Genomic DNA, 23,434 nt, shown 5'->3' on the forward strand with positions numbered 1-23,434 from the left:
AAGGACAGTACAAAGTGGCCAAGATGAAACTCACCAAACTTGCTGCTATGTGGCTGGAAGGGATACAAAGGCAGAGGGTGAGGGAGCATAGGGAAAGAATTGATACTTGGGATAAGCTAAAAAAGCACTTGAATAGGAAGTATGTCCCCATCAATTTCAAGCATCAAATGTATATTAAATGGAGCACTCTTAGTCAAAAGGGTAGGAGTGTGATTGAATACATACGTGAATGGGAGAAACTGGTAGTGATGTGTGACATAGAGGATGCAGAGGACTTGAAGCTGACTAAATTCCTGTCTGGTTTGAGAGAAGATATCAGGGATCAACTTATGACCATGCCTACACTAGACCTGCAAACAGCCTTTAACCTAGCCCCAATTTATGAGCATACCCACCCAGACAATCTAGACCTGTATCACCAAAGGCACAGAGGAAAACAGAGCAAAACCCTAATTCACCTAACAGAATACCTATACCCTTGAACAAGGTGGTTTGTTTTAAATGCCATGGCCATGGACATTATAAAAACGACTGCCCAAACATTAGAGTCTTCACTGTTCAAGAGTGGAAGGAAATCAAGGAGGATACCCAACCCAAGATGATGTTAGTGGTGAGAAATGGTAGGGTGGAGGAAGATTGGCCTCCAGTGGCTGAGCATGAGCCAGATGGATCTTACAGAGTTGATGATTTTGGAAAAATAGTGAGATATGAACACAGCACTGATGAAGAGGAACTTGAAGAAGGAATAGAGAAGGTGTTACCTGAGGAAGGTTATTACAACTTGATTATAAGGAGAAGCCTGCATACCACTTATGTTGAGGAGGAAAACAACCAGAGAGAAAATATATTTCAAACAAAGTGTAGGATAAAAGACCAAGTTTGTGACGTGATAATTGATGGAGGAAGCGAGTCAAATTGTGTTAGCTTGGCTTTGGTGACAGATCTAAACCTAAAAACTAGACCCCATGCACACCCATACAAGTTGAAATGGTTGGATAACAATGCCACTGGTTCAGTGAGTAAGCAATGTCTGTTAGGGTTTAGTATTGGGTCATATAAGGATCAAGTATTGTGTGACGTGCTAGAGATGAATGCCTGCCATGTACTCTTGGGAAGACCATGGCAGTATGACAAGAAAAGCATACACAATGGTTTCACAAATACCTACACCATAAAGCATGAAGGAAAGCTTAAGGAGTTAGTTCCCCTGCCTCCCCACAGAGCTGTTCCCCCTCCTGTGAGAGAACCTGTACATTTGATCAGTAGAAAGGTTTGTGAAAAGGAAATAAAGAACAAGAATGAGGTATATATCCTGGTAACCAAAGAAGTGGAGCAAACCACAGAAATACCTCCTGCAGTGAAACCCCTGTTACAGCAGTACAAGGATGTATTCCCTAATGAGCTGCCTGATGGTTTACCTCCTATAAGGGGAATTGAACACCAGATTGACCTTATACCAGGAGCCCCTTTACCCAATAAGCCAGCCTACAGAGCCAATCCCACAGAAACTAAAGAGCTACAGAGACAAGTTGAGGAGTTACTACACAGAGGGTATGTAAGGGAGAGCCTCAGTCCATGTGCAGTGCCCACTCTGCTTGTACCAAAAAAAGATGGGACTTGGAGGATGTGCATAGATAGCAGAAGTGTTAACAACATAACCATCAAGTATAGGTTTCCCATACCTAGGATAGATGATATGTTAGACGAGCTATCAGGTGCCCACTGGTTCAACAAGGTAGATTTAAGGAGTGGCTATCATCAGATTAGAATGAAAGAAGGGGACGAATGGAAAACTGCTTTCAAGACAAAATATGGCTTGTATGAATGGCTTGTCATGCCATTTGGTCTAACATTAGCCCCCAGCACCTTTATGAGATTGATGAATGAGGTGTTGAGACATTTTTTGGGAAAGTTCATAGTAGTCTATCTTGATGATATCTTGATATACAGCAGAGGATTAGAGGAACATCTTGGTCATTTGCAGCAACTGTTTGAAACTTTAAGGAAGCAAAAACTATATGGAAAACTGGAGAAGTGCAGTTTCCTTATGAAGGAAGTGGGATTCTTAGGATTCATCATAGGAAAAGATGGGGTGAAGGTTGATCCATCCAAGGTAGAGGCTGTGAAGAACTGGCCTGTACCTACCTCTGTTACACAAGTGAGATCTTTTCATGGCCTTGCTTCCTTTTATAGGAGGTTCATTAGAAATTTTAGTACCATTATGGCCCCCATAACAGAATGCACTAAAAAGGGAGTATTTAGCTGGACCAAGGAAGCACAGAAAGCCTTTGAAACAATTAAGGACAAGATGTGCACAACCCCTGTTTTGAAGCTCCCTGATTTCACTCAACCTTTTGAGGTTGAATGTGATGCTAGTGGAACAGGTATTGGTGCAGTCTTAGTGCAAGAAGGAAGACCAGTGGCTTATTTCAGTGAGAAACTAAATAAGTCAAGACTCAACTACTCAACATATGACAAAGAATTCTATGCTATGATCAGGGCCTTGGAAAATTGGTCTCATTACCTTAAAATACAACCTTTCATCTTCTACACTGACCAAGAATCTTTGAAAAACATACATGGACAGAACAAACTCAACCCTAGGCATGCTAGGTGGATAGAATTCCTTCAAACTTTCAACTTTTCTGCAAAGTATAAAACAGGGAAAACCAATGTTATTGCTGATGCCTTAAGTAGAAGATACAACCTCTTAGCTATTCTCGATGCTAAAGTGCTTGGCTTTGAAATGATTAAGGATCTGTATGCTAATGACTCTGACTTCTGTGATGTATATGCTGCTTGTTTGACAGAACCTCAAGGTGATTTTCACCTGCAACAGGGGTTCTTGTTTAAAAATAACAGACAGTGCATACCCAAGACTCCCTTAAGGCTGCTGCTAGTAAAGGAGATACATGAGGGTAGTTTAAGTGGACATTTTGGGATACAAAAGACCCTAAATATGCTAAGTGAACATTTCTACTGGCCTAAAATGTTAGGAACCATAGGCAAACATATTTTAAGGTGTGAATCATGCATTAAAGCCAAAATCACCTTTCACAAGGGTGAATACAAACCATTGCCTGTAGCTGATAAGCCTTGGGAGCATGTGAGCATGGACTTTGTTATGGCACTACCTAGAACCCAAAGGCAAAAGGACTCTATCATGGTGGTTGTTGATAGATTCTAAAAAATGGCCCACTTCATTGCTTGCAATAAAGTGGATGATGCCAAACACATTGCCCAACTGTACTTTAATGAAGTTGTGAAACTACATGGGGTACCTAAAACCATTGTGTCTGATAGGGATGTCAAGTTTCTTAGCTATTTTTGGAAGACCTTGTGGAAATTATTAGGTACAACCCTTTTGTTTAGCACAAGCCATCACCTACAGACAGATGGCCAAACAGAGGTCACCAACAAAACCCTAGGATCAATTTTAAGAACCCTAGTGAGTAAGCACCTCAAGGATTGGGATCTCAAACTGAGTCAAGCAGAATTTGCTTATAATAGAAGCCCAAGCTACACCACAAAATATACTCCTTTCCAATGTGTTTATGGGGAAAACCCTCTTTTACCAATCAATCTCACACACATTAATATGCAGGACAAAAAGCAGAGGGATGCAGTTAGCCTAGCTGAGGAGTTGCTGAGGATGCACAAAACGATCAAGGAAAACATATGCAAGGCCAACGAGAGATACAAACAAAAAGCAGATGGGAAGCACAAGCAAAGAGAACCACTGAAAGAAGGTGATCTAGTCTGGATACATCTAAGAAAAGAAAGGTTCCCTCAATAGAGGAAGAACAAGTTGATGCCTAAAGAAGCAGGACCATTTCCAATTATTGCAAAAATTGGAGACAATGCTTACAAGGTGGAACTACCAGCTGAATACAATGTATCCAACACCTTTAACATTGGAGACCTGCAATTACATCAGCCCAGCCAAGAATTCAGGTCAATTCTTCCTCAAGAAGGAGGAGTTGAACCATATGCAGGTGAGGCTAATCATGGTTCAAGTAGTTCAAGCCCCCATTCGGATCTTCATGATGCCACTTATCCTGAGCATACTCCAAACATACCAAGGCCATTACAATCCCCAAGGAAAACAGAGAGCCCCAAACAAACAAAGAAGGGAACAGAACAAACAAAGAAGGGAACAGGACAATCACAAGGCACTGTTCGAAAATCTGACGACCAGGCCACCCTACTGCACTGCCTGAGAATTAACCACAAATCTCTAGAGGATGACCAAGGTGCATATGGAATCTGGATATATGGCCTAGCCATCAAGGGCCTAGGACCCTACTGACAATCACCATAGAAGACGGAGGAATCAGTGCAAGGTACCCCAGTCATCAGTAAAGGCGCCCAGTACTTAGTCGTTTTTTTGTGTTGATTTCTGTTTGAAAATAAGCCTTGTGATAGGCACGTGTACAATTAGCCGTTGTAACTAATAGGAAGCTATATATAGGCATCTAGGCGTGTTGTATGCATTCATTGATCAGATTAATAAAAGTATCCATTCATTTTACACAGCCGCAAGCCCTTACATTGCTTAGAACGTTCTCTTCATTTCCTTGAGTATATTGGCGTAGAGTTTTCAATCAGTCCCAACGCATTCAAAGAGTGGATAGTCTCTGAAGCTAGATTGAGGAGTAATCTAGAGCGTAACCTTTTCTACAAGAGTGAGTGAAGCCTTGAGGAAGGTCGTGGATTCAGCCCAAGGGTGAGTGAAGCCTGAAGAGGAGGATCACGAGGCTGGCCTGAGAATCAAGAAGTGTATTCTTGGGTGCATATTGGTGGAGTTTCTGAGTGCTTCTGCATTTATTTGGCTATCTCCAAGTGAAGGAGTGATTCAGTGCAAGATTGAGAGGGCGAGGGACCCAATCTTGGTGCAGATATGACCTTAATACAAAAAGACAAAACTTTTATTGTGGGCACTGTAAAATCCATGGACAAACCATGGATAAATGTTGGAAGGTTCATGATTACCCACCCAATTTGAAATCTAACACTGACAAAAGAAGAAGCTGATTCACTAAAGCAAATGTTCTTTCGACTGATGCCATTGCCTTAATGGAAGAAAGGAGTATTGACACTAAGCTCACACACCAGCAGTTGATAATTTATTAGTAAAGGATGCGCCTGTCCAAATATCCTAACATTTGTAACGCTTCATTTGATAGTTCATACCAACATGAGAGGGTGTGTACTTTAGTTCGTAGTCAATCGACAAATTTAATAGTATTGATGGTAGAAATGATGATGCATTTTCAACCCAATACATGTGTCTAGAGTTTCAATTCAAACTTAATATTAGAAGTTGTTCCTCCAATAATATTGCTTAAAGATTAGCCCGTAGGCTTATGCAATGGTACACGCTATTGATTAATCATTTTGACGATCGAGTTATACAAGCAACTATTATATTTAGATCTACCATTAGCTATAAAGTTTACATTTCAAGAACTACACTCACACCTTCAAATAACTCTAAAGTTGGTTACTCTTAAAAGAAGGCACTTTTCTTGTGTCTTCGTGTGATTGCAATGACGATTAATCAGAGTCAAGGACAATAACTATCCTATATTCGGATGTTATTTTTTCCTAATTAAGCCTATCTTTAAACCTAAACATTTTCACCTAATAATTTTTTGAGTGACTAGTAGAAAAGAATAGAAAATGCTCATATATAATAAAGATTGTTAAATATGTCATCGCATTAGAATGTTGTATATAAAAATTGTTTCAAAACCACCAAACAATTATTTGATATTATATTTTTGATATGAATATTTTAATGTTTATTTTGGTTTTAGTTTATAAAGTATGTACAAATAGGTGTCATAATTCAAACATCTTTAAGTAAAACGATCTTAAACAAGAAGCCTAATATATTCATGTACAATATGTATGAGATGTGCTTTTAAGTGGTATATAAGGTGCATAATCTCTAAATTCTATGTAGTATAATGAAACTCTTAATAATATTATTATTTTATGGATTATTATATTTTAATGTGAAAATTTAAATATTGAAAACTCTATACACAATTCACTCATCTGATAATTGATAGTCATGACTCATCCATCCTAATTCTCAATTCTGATTGATCCTCATTCCCGGTCTCCTTTTGGGTTCTCCTTCTCCCATTTCTCTCTTGGAAATTGGGACTCTGCTGCAATTCAACTCGCATAATGAACCTTCATGCTAAGATTTCATTGATATTCTCATCAAACAATTCATCCAAATCGTGATTTTGTTTATCTCCAAGGTAGCTTCTCTTTTGAATTTAGTTTGATTCTTAAGTGATTTCATTTCTTTCATTTTTAGGTTTTTAATTTTTCTTTTACTGTAACTATTGTCTGTTGTTTTTAATCACAGTTGATTTTTGTATCGTTGATGAGTCACTTGCAATTGCCAATTCCACCAAAGATCTAGTTGAAGCCATCCGCCACCAAGAGCTACTCTCTATTTCTGAACTTCAGCAATGCTAGGTTCGTTTTGCTTAGCAAGGTTCATATATTGATTGATTTGGATCTGCTAGTCGAAAATTTTGATTTTTTGCTGTTTCACTTGATCACTCAAGCCTCCCACTTATGATATGATGAACCAAAGATCTTGCGTAACTGAATAGTTGGTCTCAATTACAAAATAGTTGAGTTCTGACACAATTATCTAAACTCTAAAAATTCTCTTTTGTTGACCGAATACTTTACTTGTTTTGGCTTTGCAATGGTCAAGCCAGATACTGCAATTTACCTCGGGAGTCAGAAGTGTGTAATCATATTTGTTGGTTGCTGATATCTTATTCCTGTTTTTTTTTTTTCTTCTTCAATCTGAAAAGGTTACTTGTCTAAAGGAAACTTCTTTTTTGTTGCTTTCCTTCTATCAGCCATGAAAATCACGCTTCTGTGATATTGTTCTTTATGAACCTTGCAACTTACACATTGAAGAAAGCAGAATTCAAACTGACTACTAGATATGAGTTGTTTAGAGTTGCAACCTGGTTCTTTGGCGTGTATGGTTAACACGGAAATAGGTGCTGTTTTGGCCGTAATGAGAAGGAATGTCAGATGGGGAAATCATTTTACATCAGTTGATGATCAGCAAGAGCACTCTCTGATTCAGTCCCTTAAGACTCTGAGAAAGAAAATGTTCACATGGCATGCTCAATGGCATAGTGTTAATCCTGTCATGTATCTCCAACCTTTTCTAGATGTCATTCAATCCGAAGAAACTAGTGCTCCCATTACGAGTGTTGCTTTGTCATCAGTGTATAAAATCTTAATGCTTGATATGTTTGATATGAATACCATCGGTATTCATAATACAATGCATTTGATTGTTGATTCTGTGACAAACTGTCATTTTGAGGTTACTGATCCGACATCTGAAGAGGTGGTACTAATGAAGATACTTCAAGTTCTTTTATCTTGTGTAAAAAGTAAAGTATCAGTTGCTTTGAGTAATCAGCATATCTGCAACATAGTGGATACTTGTTTTCGGGTTGTTCAGCAAACTAGCGCAAAGAGTGAGTTATTGCAGCGCATTGCTCGGCATTCAATGCACGAACTTGTCCGCTCAATTTTTTCACGACTTCCAGAAGTTGACAGTACGTGTCACAAGCATGCTGGTGGAGGTAACTTAACTAATGATGAGGTATTAAACTGTTTTTCTTTCTCACACTTGAATGCTCTTTCAGAGATTTTTTTTGTCATTTGCATATCTAAACAGTCTAGAATTGGGGTGGGCTCCAATACCTGGCATATACAAAGAAATATGATCAAACTTCAAAGAATATTATGAAAGTCATTTTTATTAAAAAGAAAAATATTATGAAAGTCATTTATCATCATCTATAACATTGAATCTACAACAAAAACCATTAGCGAGTGTTGACCTCTACTTTAGTCACAAATATAAAATTGGAGAAACTGTGAAGCTTTTATGATCTGTAAGGTAGAGTGATGAGTAAGAGAATGAGGTGACTAAATTGGAGAACTCAAGGAAGAGAATTGGAGGCACAAAACTTTTAGTCATGTTCTAATTGAAACCAAGGATTTAATATTTTTTTCTTAAGTTTCATATTATATTATATTAGATTATTGTAAAATAACTCATTAAATAATTTGCACTTGTATGAATTTGCTTAGAATGCTTGCAATCAAGGGTAATCAAAAACTTCTTTGTTATTACAAGGGTATTGTTATGTACACTGATGACCCAAGCTAAGTGGGAGCCACTTGGCATTGGAGTAATGACATGTTGCTTTGAGAATGGGGCAGAAAGAAAGAAAAAATAAGGGAAAATTGTTGGAACTACTTAGAAAAACTGCACTTTTATGAAAAACTATCTAGAATAATTTTTTTTTTTTTTTGTCAAAAACTACCTAGAAAGTTTAATTTTTTTGTCAAAGAGTAACTTATAACAGAACCCATCCTTTTTCCTTTTTTGTCATGTGCAAGTCATGTGAGTGATTCTAAAAGGCACCCATTAAAATATATAAAGCAGCAGCTTCTTCATTCCACTCAATTGAACCCTAGCTTCAAAATTACCCTCTTTCTTTATCTTCTTCCTTACTCTTCTCCATTAACATGGTGTGTTGAAGCTTTGAAATTTCTCCTTCTTCATCTATGCTTTAAATTGTTCATCTCCTAACCTCTTTTGTATTAAATGGCGGAAATCACATGAATGGAAGACTGCTGTGTATTTGGGGATGATGAGCTACGTTTTAGGAAGATAAAGATGCTTGCTTGGAAAACCCTAAAATAATGGCATAGTTCAGTGGATGAAAATTGGGGGAAATGGATTTTGTAAATGCCTAATACATTGCCACGTGATTTTCTACGCAGTTTTATTTATTTTTTTAAATTTGAAATACTAACGGAAAAAGGGATGGTTTGTTATAAGGTATTCTTTGACAAACAAATTAAATTTTCTAGGTAGTTTTTGACAAAAAAAATTTTTCTGGGTACTTTTTCACAAAAGTGAACTTTTTCTTGGTAGTTTATAACAATTTTCCCAAAAAATAAAACTAAATCTCATGTCACTTGGTCAAGCTTCTAGGATCATAGCCTTGTCATTTCACTTTCATAATGGGGAAGCTAAATTTATCGAAGTATTTTATTTTTCCTCTAATTGTGGCTTAGAACTTGATGGAATGTTTTCCAAAAGTGAGAGTAGATGCACCCTTTCTAGTTATTTAATTTAATTTATTTCCTGCTATCTGTCTATTGTAAATTTGGTAAATAACTTTTAGGTCGGCTTTTTAGTTGACTTTTTAGTTGGTCAAAAGCCAAAAAAATGTTTCGTAAATGGCTTTTCAGCCTGCTGAAAAACTGTCTTTTACACCAAATTTTTTTGGTAGATGACTGTTTTATTGGCTTTTGGCTCTTGGCCTATTTTTTTCTAATAAACTGTCAACAATCAATACCTAATTTTACCAAATATCTCCTTAAACTGTTGGTTTATCCAACTAGCTTAAAAATAAAAAATGTCAACACTTTGAGAACTTCGAATAAACTAACTAGATAAGCCAAAATCTCCATTTTCCAAACACCCCCATGGTATAAATTAATAGAGGTATTAGAGTGATTAAATGAGTTGATGGCACAAGTGGATAACAAGAACTGCGTCAAAGATATCAGTTATTTCAATTGCTTCGAATTAGTTCTTTGTGTCGAGGAATAGTTCTAAACCATCCCCGATCTCCCCCTGGGATCAAGGGTAGTCTATGATCTTTTCCCCTTATTTTTGGAAAGCGTTCGGGAATTTGAATGAGAAGTAGTTACGAAGAAAAATTGACGAAAAGTATCACAAAGAGACGGAAGAAAGGTTTGAGAAATGAACTTGATCATTTACATTTCCTAGAAAATAGATCAAGACACCGAAAATTTTAATTTAAATGGGCAAAGGGGGGATGCAAGTTCCATGATTTTCTTTAAGGTAGTGAATGGTAGGAGGAGAAAAAAATTTTCACAAATTATTTGAAAAGAAAGATAATCTGATTGTGAAAGATGATGAGGAGATCAGAATGACCTTTCTTGGAGGGGCTAGAATGGTCCCCTTTTAGTTCTGAAAATGCTACATGGCTTGATAGGCCATTTGGAGGAGATATGAAAGGCAAACTTAGATGCTGAAGGTAATAAATCCCTGGTCCTGATGGTTTCACATTGGAATTCTTTAAAAAAAAGTTGGGATTGGATAAATTAAGACATGCTGATTTTCTTTGAGAAGTTATATGAAACTGGGATATTTTGCAAAAGTTTTCACTTTAATTTTATTCATCTCATTCTGAAAACAGGGACAAGAAAAGTAGGAGACTTTAGGTCCATTAGTCTCACTACTGGTGTATGTAGATTTCTCAACAAGGTGTTGGCAAATAGATTAAGCTTGGTGATTTCAAAGACAATTCACTATGGAGTAGTGTGTCGTTAGTAGACGACGAGTTGTTTCAATTGCTGCTAAAACTTTTAATAAAATGAAATCGACAAGTGGCAAGGGAGTGGTCTTTAAACAGGACTTCGAAAAGGCATATGATTGGGTTAGTAGGCTAGGGAAGTCTTTTGGGATTAAATGTTAAAAATGGATGAAAGGGTTTCTCAATTGTGCTTCTTTTTTCATTGGTGGTCAATGGTCGACCCAAGGAATGGTTCAGATAAACAAGGGGTCTTAGACAAGGAGATGCTTTATCTCCCTTATTACTTTGTTTGGTGGCAGATTTTTTGGGATTTCTATTATCGAGGTGTTGGAAGGGGGGGGTGGGGATTGAAGGTGTGAGCGTAGGCAAGGATAATCACGTTATTATACTGATGACATTGTTCTTTTCTTGTCGGCAAACCGACAAAAATTTAGCTGTTTTTGAGAAAATTCCGAGATTGAAAATCAATACTCATAAATCTTATCTTGCAAGCATAAACTTAGAAGGAAGAGAATTGGATACTTTGGCTAATCTGGCTAATTGTGAAGTATTAAAATTTCCCATCATTTACTAGGGTTTATCTTTGGGATATAGCCCTCGAATAAAGATTTTTGGGCCCTGTTATTAAAAAGGTCTTGAGGAGGCTCGATAGATGGAAAAAGACATGTTTCACTTTGGGAGGTAGAATTGCAATCATCAAGTCTTATTTGAGGAACATTCCTATCAATTTCCTTTCGCTTTACAAGACTTTTATCTCGATTATTTGATGGAAAAGATGATGAGGAATTTCTTTCGGGAAGGAAATGGTGAGGTCAGAATGGACCATCTAGTGAATTGGGACAACATAAGGCTTCCAATCGATCAAGGGGGTTTGGGAGTCGGTGATATACAACATTGCTTGGAAAATGGCTATGGACATTTTCTCGTGAACCGATTTGTTTGTGGCGTAGTCATTAGAAGAATCTCTAGAGCTCCTACCACTCAATGGGAATTGTGTGCATGTTCCAGCTCCTCATATTAGAGATCTATATCCCAGGTACTTATGAAATTTTTTGTCTTTGACTCATTTTAAAGTGGGAAGGGGGATATGGATAATGTTAGATTCTGGGAACATTGTTGGATAAATACAGAACCTTTTAAAATTTTTTTTTTCAAGACTACCAACTCTCATCCTAACACAAGGGCCCTAATTCAGATTTCTTTTTCATAACAGGTTCAGATTTCAGATTATAAAGTAGGCTGGTCTTTTTTCTTCAGACATCATCCCTTGGACATATATTTACGATCAATGACTGATATTCTTTCTCTTCTCTAGAACTTCTAATCCCCTTTAAACTTGGAATCTAGATGTGTCTCCTTCTATTCCTGTTTGGTGTCCTCTAATGCTCTTCCCTCTTTTTCGGTGGGAAGACTAATTTGGAAAGCTAAGATTCCTACCAAAATCAAAGCTTTCATTTGATTGGTAGCCAAAGGAAATTGAATACTATTGAGAATCTTCAAAAAAGAAGGCCAAATAAGGATTTGAATCCAAATAGTTGTATTATGTATATGGAGGAGGGAGAGGATATTGATCACTTTTTATTCCGATGCGTTTTGCGAGACTTATGGGCTAGACCTTTTAAACTTGGAGGTGAATTATGGATCGTAAAAAATAGATGACTACGTTAATGCCTTCTATTGTTGCCTAGGGTATACGGAAGGCCTTAATTCTTTATGGAGGTGTGGAAGTTTTGCGATCTTATGGTCGAGCTAGCGAGAAAGAAACATAATAACTATTTGTGATTGATTTTTACCATTGGATATCATTTGGAACATGACGAAATTCCTAGCCAGTTTATGGGTTAAGGCTAATGGCCTTTCTGAACATTATTTTTTTTAATGATTTATGCAGTAGCTTGTCTTTGGTTTTTGTTTGTGGGATCTCTCATATTATTTGGTGTACCTTTTTTGTTCTATTAATATAATTTTGCTTATAAAGAAAATAGTTCTTCGTATTATTGTTTTCTCATTCTTATATTAGGTAGCTTCCTTTTTCTTTTTTTTTTGTTTTTCTTGTCTGTTGTATCTTCTTATTTCTTGTGGATATCTTCTCTTCTTTTCTTTTTGAGATTCTCTATCTTCTTTTTCATACTTTTTCCATTTTACAGCTTCTTTTTTCTTCTGTTTTTTTCTTTTTCTTTCTCTTTTTTTTATTTTCTTTTTATTTTTATTTGATTTTATGTTTACTTTTTTTGCTGTTTTTTTTAAATTTCCCTCGTTATCTCTTCTTTTAATTTTCCTTATCCTTGATGTTTCCGTCTTATTTGTTAGTTATGTGATAAATTAATACTTCCTCTGTCCCTCTCAATTTGCACCTTTCCATTTTAGTTTGTCCCACTCATTTTGCACCCTTTTGTTTTTTTCGCAATGACCCCACTTTCTTTCTTTGAATTCCATCCACAAATTTATTTTCTCACTCCATCTTAACCACTCATTTTTATCATCCACTTGTTTTTTTATCTTATTTTCCAACATAATTTCACTTTCCACTAGATTTCACTCAAAATAATTTGGGTGCATTCTCATAGGGATGGAGGGAGTAATTAGACTTTTACAACAATTAGACATAATGCCTTAAGATGTGGGCTTAAGTACCTTTCATACTATTTTGTAATATATTAGTGCTTCGTGTAATTATATCAAATGTTTTAGATCTTTTATGAAACAATAAATGTATCTCATATTGTTTAAGTTTCAAAGTTTTCTTAAAATTATTTTATATGCTTTTGTGAAAAAGCATGGCCGTACCTACCAAAAGATCGCTCTTTCGCCTTGCGCTTAGACTCCAAGACCCTGAAGCGTCTTGGTGCATCTTGCGCCTTTTTAAACTAAGTTTTAAAATCTGTCAGAATATTTTCAGTTTTATCAACAAAAAGGCTTATTAAAGATTTTAAATATTGTGCAGATTCAGCAGGTTATTGGCGATTTTAGTTTCGCTGCTCCCCAATCTGGTTCTAAAGATAGCACTCCACAACTTGATCAACTGGCAATTGCATATTCGACTTCTAGTCCTTCCACTACCTTGGTTGATGGTCCAACTGATGGGTCTGCAACAAAGGAAGTCACGCAATATGATTCACATCTCATGACTCAGAAATTTGGAGTTCCGTGTATGGTTGAGGTACTTCATTTCTTGTGTTCGTTGTTGAACATTACTGAACATGTGGATCAGGTTCGGAAATCCAACTCTTTGGCTTTTGATGAAGATGTGCCCCTTTTCTCCTTGACCTTGATTAATTCAGCCATTGAGTTAGGTGGATCTTCATTCCATAGGCACCCACGTTTACTGAATTTGATTCAAGATAATTTATTCTGCAGTTTGATGCAATTTGGTTTAACTACAAGTCCACTCATTCTTTCCATGGTTTGTAGCATTGTTCTGAATCTTTATTTGCACTTGCGTTCTAAGCTGAAACTACAGTTGGAGGCTTTCTTTTCTTCTGTGATTTTGAGGCTTGCACAGAGCAGGTATGTGGCTTCTTATCAGCAACAGGAAGTGGCTATGGAGGCCCTTGTTGACTTTTGTAGGCAGAAAACATTTGTAATGGAGCTGTATGCTAACTACGATTGTGATATTAGCTCTAGGAATATATTTGAAGAGTTGGTTACTTTGTTATCAAAAAGCGCATTTCCTGTCAATAGTCCTCTCTCCACGATGCATATTCTTGCTTTGGAAGGCTTAATTGCAGCCATCCAGGGTATCGCTGAGAGGATTGGGGATGAACAGGTTGGTCGGGCTAATGTTCCCCTCGCATTTGAGGAGTATAAGCCATTTTGGTTGTTTAAGTGTGATAGTTATGAGGCACCTGTTCACTGGGTTCCATTTCTTCGCAAAATGAAGTTTATCAAGCAGCAATTGTCGACTGGCGCTGATCATTTTAATCGAGATCCCAGAAAAGGTTTAGAATTTCTTCAGAAAATACGCTTGCTCCCTGAAAAACTTGATGCGCAAAGTGTAGCCTTCTTTTTAAGATTTACTTGTGGGTTGGATAAGAATGTTGTTGGGGATTTCCTGGGAAATCACGAGGAGTTTAATGTTCAGGTCCTTGATCAATTTGCACAGACTTTTGATTTTAAGGGCATGACTTTAGATACTGCATTACGGATATTTTTGGAGACATTCAAACTCCCAGGAGAGGCACAAAAGATACAGAGAGTTCTCGAGGCATTCTCAGCTAGATACTACGAGCAATCGCCGCACATATTCGCTAACAAGGATGCTGCACTTTTGTTGTCCTATTCAATTATACTGCTTAATACTGATCAACACAATGCACAGGTGAAAAAGAAGATGACAGAGGAGGATTTTATACGGAATAATAGGTGTATCAATGGTGGTAATGATCTTCCTCGGGAGTTGCTGTCCGGGTTGTATCATTCAATCTGTGAGAATGAGATACGTATTTCTCCAGAGCAAGGTTCTGGACCGTGTGAATTGAGGCAGAGCCATTGGATTGATCTTATGCAGAAAACCCAGAATACAGCCCCTTATATAGTAGCAGCTTTTAAGCCATATCTCGATGATGATATGTTTGCTATAATATCAGGACCAACTGTTGCTGCTATTTCTGTTGTATTTGATCATGCAGAAGAGGAGGATGCTTACCAACTTTGCATTGATGGCTTCTTAGCTGCTGCTAAGATTGCAGCATACTTCCATCTTGATTCTGTGCTAGACGATATAGTGAGCTCCCTTTGCAAGTTTACAACTCTCTTGAACCCATCATATTATGAGGATTTTCTTTATGCTTATAGTAATGACACAAGGGCTAGAATGGCAACAACTGCTGTGTTTACTATTGCCAATAGCTATGGTGACTATATTCGAACAGGCTGGCAAAATATTATAAACTGCATCTTGCGTTTTTTTGAGTTTGGCTTTCTTTCTTCCTTTTCTGTAAGTGATGTTGCTGATGAGCCAGCATTCTCCACTGTCTCCGGAAATGTTAAGCCTCTTGCTAACTCAATATCTTTGCCTCACATGCCAACTGTTGCTCCTAAGAAACCTTCTGGGCTGATGGGCCGCTTTAGTCAGCTCCTATCCTTTGAAGTAGAGGAGCCAATATCTCAGCCCTCTGAAGAAGAACTTGCTGCTCAACAGTGTATCCTGGAGATAGTTCAGAAGTGCCAAATCAACAACATTTTTTTAGAGTGTAAATTTTTACAAGCAGATTCCTTGATGCATCTAGTAGGTGCTGTTGTGGCAGAGCAGGCTCAGACAGAAACTAGATATCCTGAGGATGAAGTTAATGCTGTTTTTTGTCTTGAGTTGTTAATTGCTATCACTCTGAACAATCGAGATCGGATCTCACTATTATGGCAGTCTGTCTATGAGCATATCTCTAATATTGTTCAATCAATAGTGGTTCCTTGTGCTTTAGTAGAAAAGGCCGTTTTCGGGCTTTTAAGAATTTGCCGACGCTTACTGCCCTATAAAGAAAATTTAGTTGATGAACTTTTGAGGTCACTCCAGTTAGTTTTGAAGCTTGATGCTCGAGTTGCTGATGCTTATTGTGAACAAATTACACAGGAAGTAGGACAGCTTGTGAGGACAAATGCCCACTGCATTAGATCACAAATGGGGTGGCGTGTGATCTTGTCTCTTCTTGCCATTACAGCGCGGCATCCAGATGCGTCTGAGGCTGGGTTTGAAGCACTATGTTTTATAATGGGCGACGGCGCACACCTATTACCTTTAAACTTCATTCTCTGTGTTGATGGAGCAAGGCAATTTGCTGAATCTCGTGTTGGTGAAGTGGAGCGATCTGTTCATGCATTGGATTTGATGTCAGGATCATTAACTTGCCTAGTGCAGTGGGCACGTGAGAGCAAGGAAGTTATGAATGAGGATGCTGCTGCAGCTGCCATGTTCACTCAGAACATTGGTGAGATGTGGTTGAGACTTGTGCAAGGATTGAGAAAGCTTTGTTTGGATGACAGAGAGGCAGTTCGAAACCACTCTCTTTTTTCACTCCAAAAATGCTTGAGTGGAGTGCAAGAGATCCATCTTTCACATAACCAATGGTTACAGTGTTTTGATGTGGTCATTTTCCCACTGCTGGATGATTTTCTTGAAATTGCACGAGGGCCGTCTTCAAAAACTTACAGAAACATGGAAGCGGTGCTTGTGGTTGCCATCAAGCTCCTGTCTAAAGTTTTTTTACTCTCTATCAATGAAGTTATGCAGTTGCCAAGATTCGAAAAACTGTGGATGTCCGTATTAAGCCAGATGGAAAGTTATATGAAGGTCAAAATTAGAGGAAAAAAGAGTGAGAAACTTCAGGAACTTGTTCCTGAACTCATCAAGAACTCGTTGCTTATAATGAAGGCAGGAGAAGTCCTTAAACCAGAAAATGGGTCAAGTGGAGATACTAGTAGTTTATGGGAGTTAACATGGTCACATGTGAACAAACTTGCACCTTCTTTGCAAAGTGAAGTGTTTACAGATGCTGAATTAGATAAAGCCAGAGCTAGAGGACAGACTAGTCAAGGTAATATAGAAGCACTCCAAGTCTCTACCTGTGTCAGTGTGGTTTCTACCACAACCAAAATTGTGGCTCAAGAAGGTTAACAATTTATCTAGAGTGTACTTATTTTGGGGGTGGTGGGAGGTAACTGTTCCTACCAAACAATGAACATTGAAAATGCTAAATCTCCGCTGAATGCTCGTCTGATGCCTAGTGTTTCACTTAATAACTTCGCTGATGAGGAGTCCATGGCGTGGACTGATATTGGGTTACGTCGATGGCACTGAATACAGATACAAAGAAGGGTTGTAAGCATGGTTACTAATTCCATGGCTCGCATTCATATAGATGTACATGTTTACATTGGTTTTTTGACACTACTGTATGAACAACTATTCCTGTGAGAGACCGTCTTTAAGTGGGGTGGTTGCAATACAAGGAACTCGTGATTTTTCTTTTTAATTTGTAATAGTTAAGCTATTAATCCGTGTATGAGATGTTTCTTATGGCCTCATGCAACAATTTGTGCTGTGTAAATAGGCGTTTACCAGGCACTGCAACTGCAAGTTATGTGCGGGCCAGGCCTATTGTCCACAGAACGGGATATCAGCATTCAGCAGTTTGGCTCTTTACTTTTCGTAAATTATATGGAATGATATTTTACTGAATCAGGCATTCTGTTTTATGCACGTAAAAGTACTTCCATAGTTGATACTCTGCCCTTTTGAAAGGATAAAACCCGTACATCAAATTGAGTGCTTTTTGTATGTTGTATCATATTCAAAACGGTAGAATTTTTTTGTGTGTGCGTGTGTGTTGTGTCTAGGGATGGTCATGAGTCCAGGACCTGTTGGACCCGCTCCGGACCCGCCTCTTTTATAAGGGTCTGGGTCTTAATTTTTGAGACCCGTCGGATCCGGGTCTGGATCCAAAAAAATTTTGACGGGTCCGGGTCTTTAGGTGAAGACCCAAACCCGGACCCGGACCCTAAACTTTAAAAATTGAGAGTTAAAATTGAGTTGGTTGGTAGGTTTATAGGGATGGTGGCGGACTATCAGTGACTTAGGAAGGTACTGGTGGGGTGTTTCATTATGTACATAAGCTATGGACGTAAGTGTCAAGGTTGGCAGCAATGGAGCAGAGAGGCAATTACAATAAGACAACAAAACTAAGTAAGGTGGATGCAAGATTGTAGACTTATCAAGAAACAAATCCCAAACAAAAAAGTTGAGGTTTTTGAAGTCCTTTCCCTCATGCAATGATACACAAAATAATTTGGAGGGTTATAAACTTACTACCTGAGTACCTTCCTCTCATTTTCCTTACTAGAATATTTGAATTTCATGGACTCAAACAAGTTTTTGTAATACGATAATAAGTTGCTTACAAAAATACAAAAAAACGCGAAAAAAGTTCAATTTTAACAAATCAAAGAGGCTTTGTATAAGACCCATTAAGGACCCTAGACCCTGTCAGATCCGTAGGGTCCGGATCTGGGTCTGAAAATTTTGGACCTTTAGGGTTCGGATCCGGGTCTAGATCCAAAAAAAAATAGGGTCCGGGTCCGGGTTTGGCCAGACTCGCCCCATGACCATCCCTAGTTGTGTCTTCACTAAGGATGGTCATGGGGCGGGTCTGGCCAGACCCGGACCCGGACCCTTTTATTTTTTTTGGATCCAGACCCTAAGGGTCCAAAATTTTCAGACCTAGACTCGGACCCTACGGATCTGACAGGGTCTAGGGTCTTTAATGGGTCTTATACAAAGCCTCTTTGATTTGTCAAAATTGAACCTTTTTCGAGTCTTTTTGTATTTTTGTAAGCAACTTATTATCGTATTACAAACACTTATTCGAGTCCATGAAATTCAAATACAAAATAATTACTAGAACGTAAAAAAACTTGTCTAAATACATAATTAAAAATCAAATATAAAAGACTAAATGAGAAACATAGTTTATATTCCATAACATTAAAAATCAAATGAATAAACCAATACAACAATACTACAGTATAAGAATTGAAAACAGAAACATAATAAGAATTGAAAACAGAACAGAAATCAAAACTTCCTCATTCCTCATTGAAAACAGAACAGAAATCAAAACCAATACAACAATACTCCAATACCCACAAAGATTAAGTATTTTAACATTTAAATACGAGAATTGAAAACAGAAACAGATAGTATGAATCTGCACATGAAATTTTTTGTGATTTTGCTTCAAATTAATGTCTGTTTCAGCTATTTCCTTCAAGATATTGATATTTTCTGCAAGTTTCTTCCAATGTTTACCATCGAATTATGAATAAAGGCACATTAAAATTGCGGTTCTTCAACAATCAACACAATAAAACCACAAAATACATTGAAATCACTACCAAATTAAAGAAAAATTAAAGAAAACCAAAGAAATGGAGTACCTGGAGTCTCGATTGAAGTGGAGAAGACGGCTGGCGATGGCGAATGGCGATGGAGGTTGAATGGCGATGGAGGCGCAGAGATGTTAGAGGAGAAAGAAAAATTAGGGTTACTGCATACTGGAGTTTAGGGAAAGTCGCAAAAAGGGTTTTTCATTTAGGTAAAGAAAAATCAGAATTCAGAAATTTAAAATATAAAAAAGTTTAGGGTCCAGGTCCAGGTCCGGGTCCGGATCCGGGTCTTCACCTTAAGACCCGGACCCGGATCCGGACCCGTCAGATTTTTTTTGGATCCAGACCCGGATCCGGATCCGATGAGTCTCAAAAATTAAGACCCAAACCCTTAAAAACGGGGCGGGTCCAACAGGGTCCTGGACCCATGAACATCCCTAGTCTTCACTTTTTTATTTCTAATAATCTCAAAATTATGTTTGAACTTGAGATGATAAAATGGGTGAACGGGTGTAGGTACTCTTTCTTTATTTCCATATCTGCCTGAAATTTTCATATCTATTGGCTACCTACCATACATAACGGATAAAATTATACTTACGTCTGTCTCGTGGGTATATGCTCAATACCATCCTCGCCTACTTTACTGGCCTCGTATGCGCCCACCTTAATAGCGGAAATTTGAAAAGGTTAAGTGAAAAAAATAAAAAAAATTAATAAAATAAACTAGTTTTCAAACTTATTCCAAAAGTAAGCGTGAAAATTCCAAACCTGAGGTTTGGGGCTGTTCGCAGTTAGTAACTGTGAACAGGTCAAAAAGACAAAAATAGTTGTTCCCACTTAGTAACTGGGAACAACTTTGACTTTTTTTTGACCTGTTCGCAATTACTGCAGCTATTTGTGTATTTGTGCAGCTATCTGTTCGCAGTTACTAACTGCGAACAGGTCAAAACAAGTCAAATAGTTGTTCGCAGTTAGTAACTGCGAACAACTATTTTGTCCTATTTGGCTGTTCGCAGTTAGTAGCTGCGAACAGCTCCAAACCTCAGGTTTTGAATTTTCACGCTTACTTTTTGAAAATTTTTAAAACTAGTTTGTTTTGTTAATTTTTTTTTTAATTTTTTCACTTAATCTTTTCAAATTTTCCTTAATAGCCTCATACATGCCTCATACCCACTTCATTGCCATCTTATACTTGCTTTATTTTTATTTCATATCCGCCTTATACCCACTTGATTTTTTTGAGAAAAATTAAAAGTACAGTATTCAGATACTTAAAAATCAAAATTTTGCCACTGTGCCTACATTATAGAATTAAGGTCTTCTAAAAAAATGTCTTTTTGACCGCATTTTCTTCTATGGGTATGAGCTGCCGTCTTTCTTTTCTTCCCAAACTCTGACTATAGTTTTCTATGAGCGGATACACTGGGTATGATGGTGATAATATTCTATTGAATTGACGAAAAGTCAATGATACTAATCAAACATACTCAAAAACTTGAGAAAGACCTTCTCATATAAAAACGGTATAATTGGACTGCCTCCAAAAGCCAAAACTTTTAAGAAAATTTGAAATAGATAAGAGATTTCATCAAAAAAAGCACGTAATAAGATACTTTTAAACTTATTTTCAAAAGTAAGCATCTGACTCCCCAAAGCTAGCTTTGGATTAGTTCGCACTTACTGTAACAGATTTAATTATTTTACAAAAAAAAATGAGTCGTATTTTTATTATTAACTTTAAGTATAGTTCAAGCAAAATTTTCTAAGTAAACTACATATTTTCATGATCAAATTTAACCATTATTTTAAAGTATATTCACTTGTACATACTAGAACAAAAATTTGATGAACCAAAATCCTTTCTATAGTAACCCATGATGTTCATCACTTACACAAGCTATCACCATTTCCTTACATAAGCTAACCTTCTTCTACACTCAAAACTCTTATACATTCACTTACACACTCCAACTCTTACACATTCACTTACACATTCTAAATCACTTACACAAATTAACCTTCTTCTATACTCCGAACACTCTTTTTCATACAATCTAACGAACTACAAAGTTGCTCAAAACCCATTATAAATATTAAATACCCCCCTTAGCTATGAGATCACTTACACCAACATCATCAAATCTTTCTAACATTCTTTCTTATATTTTCACTTCATTAGAATCTTACTACCTTAATACCTTTATTATTAGCTAGTTGAAGAAATTCAAGAAGATGGAGCTTAGAACACTCTTTATTTAGCTTAAATCATCATCATTATGGAGCATTATTGGGTTATTACTTTGGGTATTTAATGTATCATTATTTTTTGAGTTTGGATTAAATTATTTTAGGAGCTTAGAAGATCATTATTATTTTGGGAGTTTGGATTAATTATCTTTGGAGCATTATTATCTATCTTAGAGGGTCTTATTTCTTATTATTTTCCTAATTAGTACTTAGTACTAATCCTTGGTGTTAGTATGATATAACTTCTTACTCTACTCTTTTTGTGGAATTTTACATTATATTTACTTTATAATATGCAAAGTATGATATATGCTAATATTTTTTAGCAAGTTAGTTTAATGAAATTATAATCAAGATTATATTAAGTATGTGTATGCTAAAAGTATTTATTAGTATGTTAATTTAATAATTTTTGAACAAGTTTAGGAAGTTGGGTGCAAAATTATATCCTAGTGATATTAAGTATGATTCATGTTATAAACTAGTGCTAGTATATTTATGAGTTATGTGTTACATTATGAATGTTATTATATTTAAAAATTTTTATGTTAGAACTTTATTAATATGTTTATGTTAGCCTTCAAATTAGTTTATAAGGTAGTAAGTTATTTTATGAACTTATTTTTTATTAAGTATGGTTATATTAAGAATATTGTTATTATACTTTATTTTGAGATTTAAGTTTATCCTTATAGTTATAGTAAATTTCTAAGTTATTGCGTAAGTTTTTAGTTTTTTAATGGTTATATTAATTATTTAAATCTTGGATTTAGTATGATAAATTAAATTAAGACGTTCTTTTTATTTGAAAAGGGCCCAAAACACTTATAGGCCATTCGACCACTATCATATAAAAAAAAAGAGAGTTTGATTTACTATTTTAAATTATTACAACTATTTTTGTGATAATAATAAAATAATAATTTAAAAAGATATTTTTGAGAAATTTTTATAAGTTATTAAATATTGAAGTGTTTTTCTTGAATATATGAGATTTCATAATAAAAGTAACTTTTAATCACTATTTAGTACAAAATATTTTATTTGCTAACTATTTGACCAAAATTTATGTAAAATGATGTAAAAGTATTTTTAGTATACTTGCCGCTCAAACTATGTGTGAAATGTTGATTTTGTGAGATTACAAGTTTTACTTGTTTTATAATTAGAAATATTGACTTTTGTGAAATTATAAGTTTTGTTTGTTTTATAACTAGAATGTTGATTTTTGCAAACCTAATAAGTTTACTTATTTTTCTAAACTTGAAATATTGATTTTTGGTGAACTTGTAGAATTTTGAAAACTTATCCAAATGATGCAATTTTAACTTGAATTTTAATTAGCATATTTGATTTTTTTTAAAGAGAATAAAGTTTTATTTATTGTAAAGTTGGAAATGTTGATTTTGAAAACTTATTTGAAGAAAAATAGATTTTAGTAGCTACTTGTGGAAAATATTAATTTGGAGACTATTAATAAAATATTAAGTTATTAGTGTGAATTTAGTGAACTATTAAAAAATAAAGTTATAAATAAAATTTATTGTGTAAAATTTTAATAACGAATGTATAAAGACATAAAGGTTAATTTTACGTTATGATTAAAAATTTTATTAAATAAAAGAGGTTATCACCTAAGTTGATCAAAGTCAAAGTCAATGTCAAATTGTAGTAATATAAATGTGATGTACTTGTGTGAATGAATATTGATTGAATGACCCTGATAGTAAGATAATGTCGAACCATGGATCGGCATGTAAAATCTCGGCGCCCGTGTTGGCCGGCACGTGAAATGCGGTGTAAGACAAGGGGTTAGCTACCTACACTAGTGGAAAAAAGCTTATATGCTGCAGTTTTCTAAAGACGTAGCATATAAGTTGTAG

The 23,434-nt window shown here is 36.1% G+C and overlaps 1 protein-coding gene across 4 annotated transcripts; it reads left to right on the forward strand.

Annotated features, from left to right (window-relative positions):
- Positions 1 to 6,051: 6,051 nt before the first annotated feature.
- On the forward strand, positions 6,052 to 17,598 carry LOC130818713 (ARF guanine-nucleotide exchange factor GNOM-like). 4 transcript variants are annotated; one of them, XM_057684884.1, is made up of 4 exons: positions 6,052 to 6,275; positions 6,386 to 6,498; positions 6,897 to 7,663; positions 13,369 to 17,598. In XM_057684884.1, the coding sequence occupies exons 3-4, from the start codon at positions 6,986 to 6,988 to the stop codon at positions 17,032 to 17,034; spliced, it is 4,344 nt and encodes a 1,447-aa protein (XP_057540867.1). In that variant the 5' UTR covers positions 6,052 to 6,275; positions 6,386 to 6,498; positions 6,897 to 6,985; the 3' UTR covers positions 17,035 to 17,598. The 4 variants fall into 4 exon arrangements, with proteins under 4 accessions (XP_057540867.1, XP_057540868.1, XP_057540869.1 ...); XM_057684885.1 differs by having other exon boundaries at positions 6,409 to 6,498; XM_057684886.1 differs by lacking the exon at positions 6,386 to 6,498.
- Positions 17,599 to 23,434: the final 5,836 nt, after the last annotated feature.

Source organism: Amaranthus tricolor, chromosome 7, assembly GCF_026212465.1.
Source record: "Amaranthus tricolor cultivar Red isolate AtriRed21 chromosome 7, ASM2621246v1, whole genome shotgun sequence".
NCBI classification, from domain to species: Eukaryota; Viridiplantae; Streptophyta; class Magnoliopsida; order Caryophyllales; family Amaranthaceae; genus Amaranthus; species Amaranthus tricolor.

Coding starts and splice junctions, on each gene's coding strand:
- LOC130818713 (XM_057684884.1), top strand. CDS start 6,986: ATGAGTTGTTTAGAGTTGCAACCTGGTTCTTTGGCGTGTATGGTTAAC. Junction 7,664..13,368: donor GTAACTTAACTAATGATGAG/GTATTAAACTGT, acceptor AATATTGTGCAG/ATTCAGCAGGTTATTGGCGA.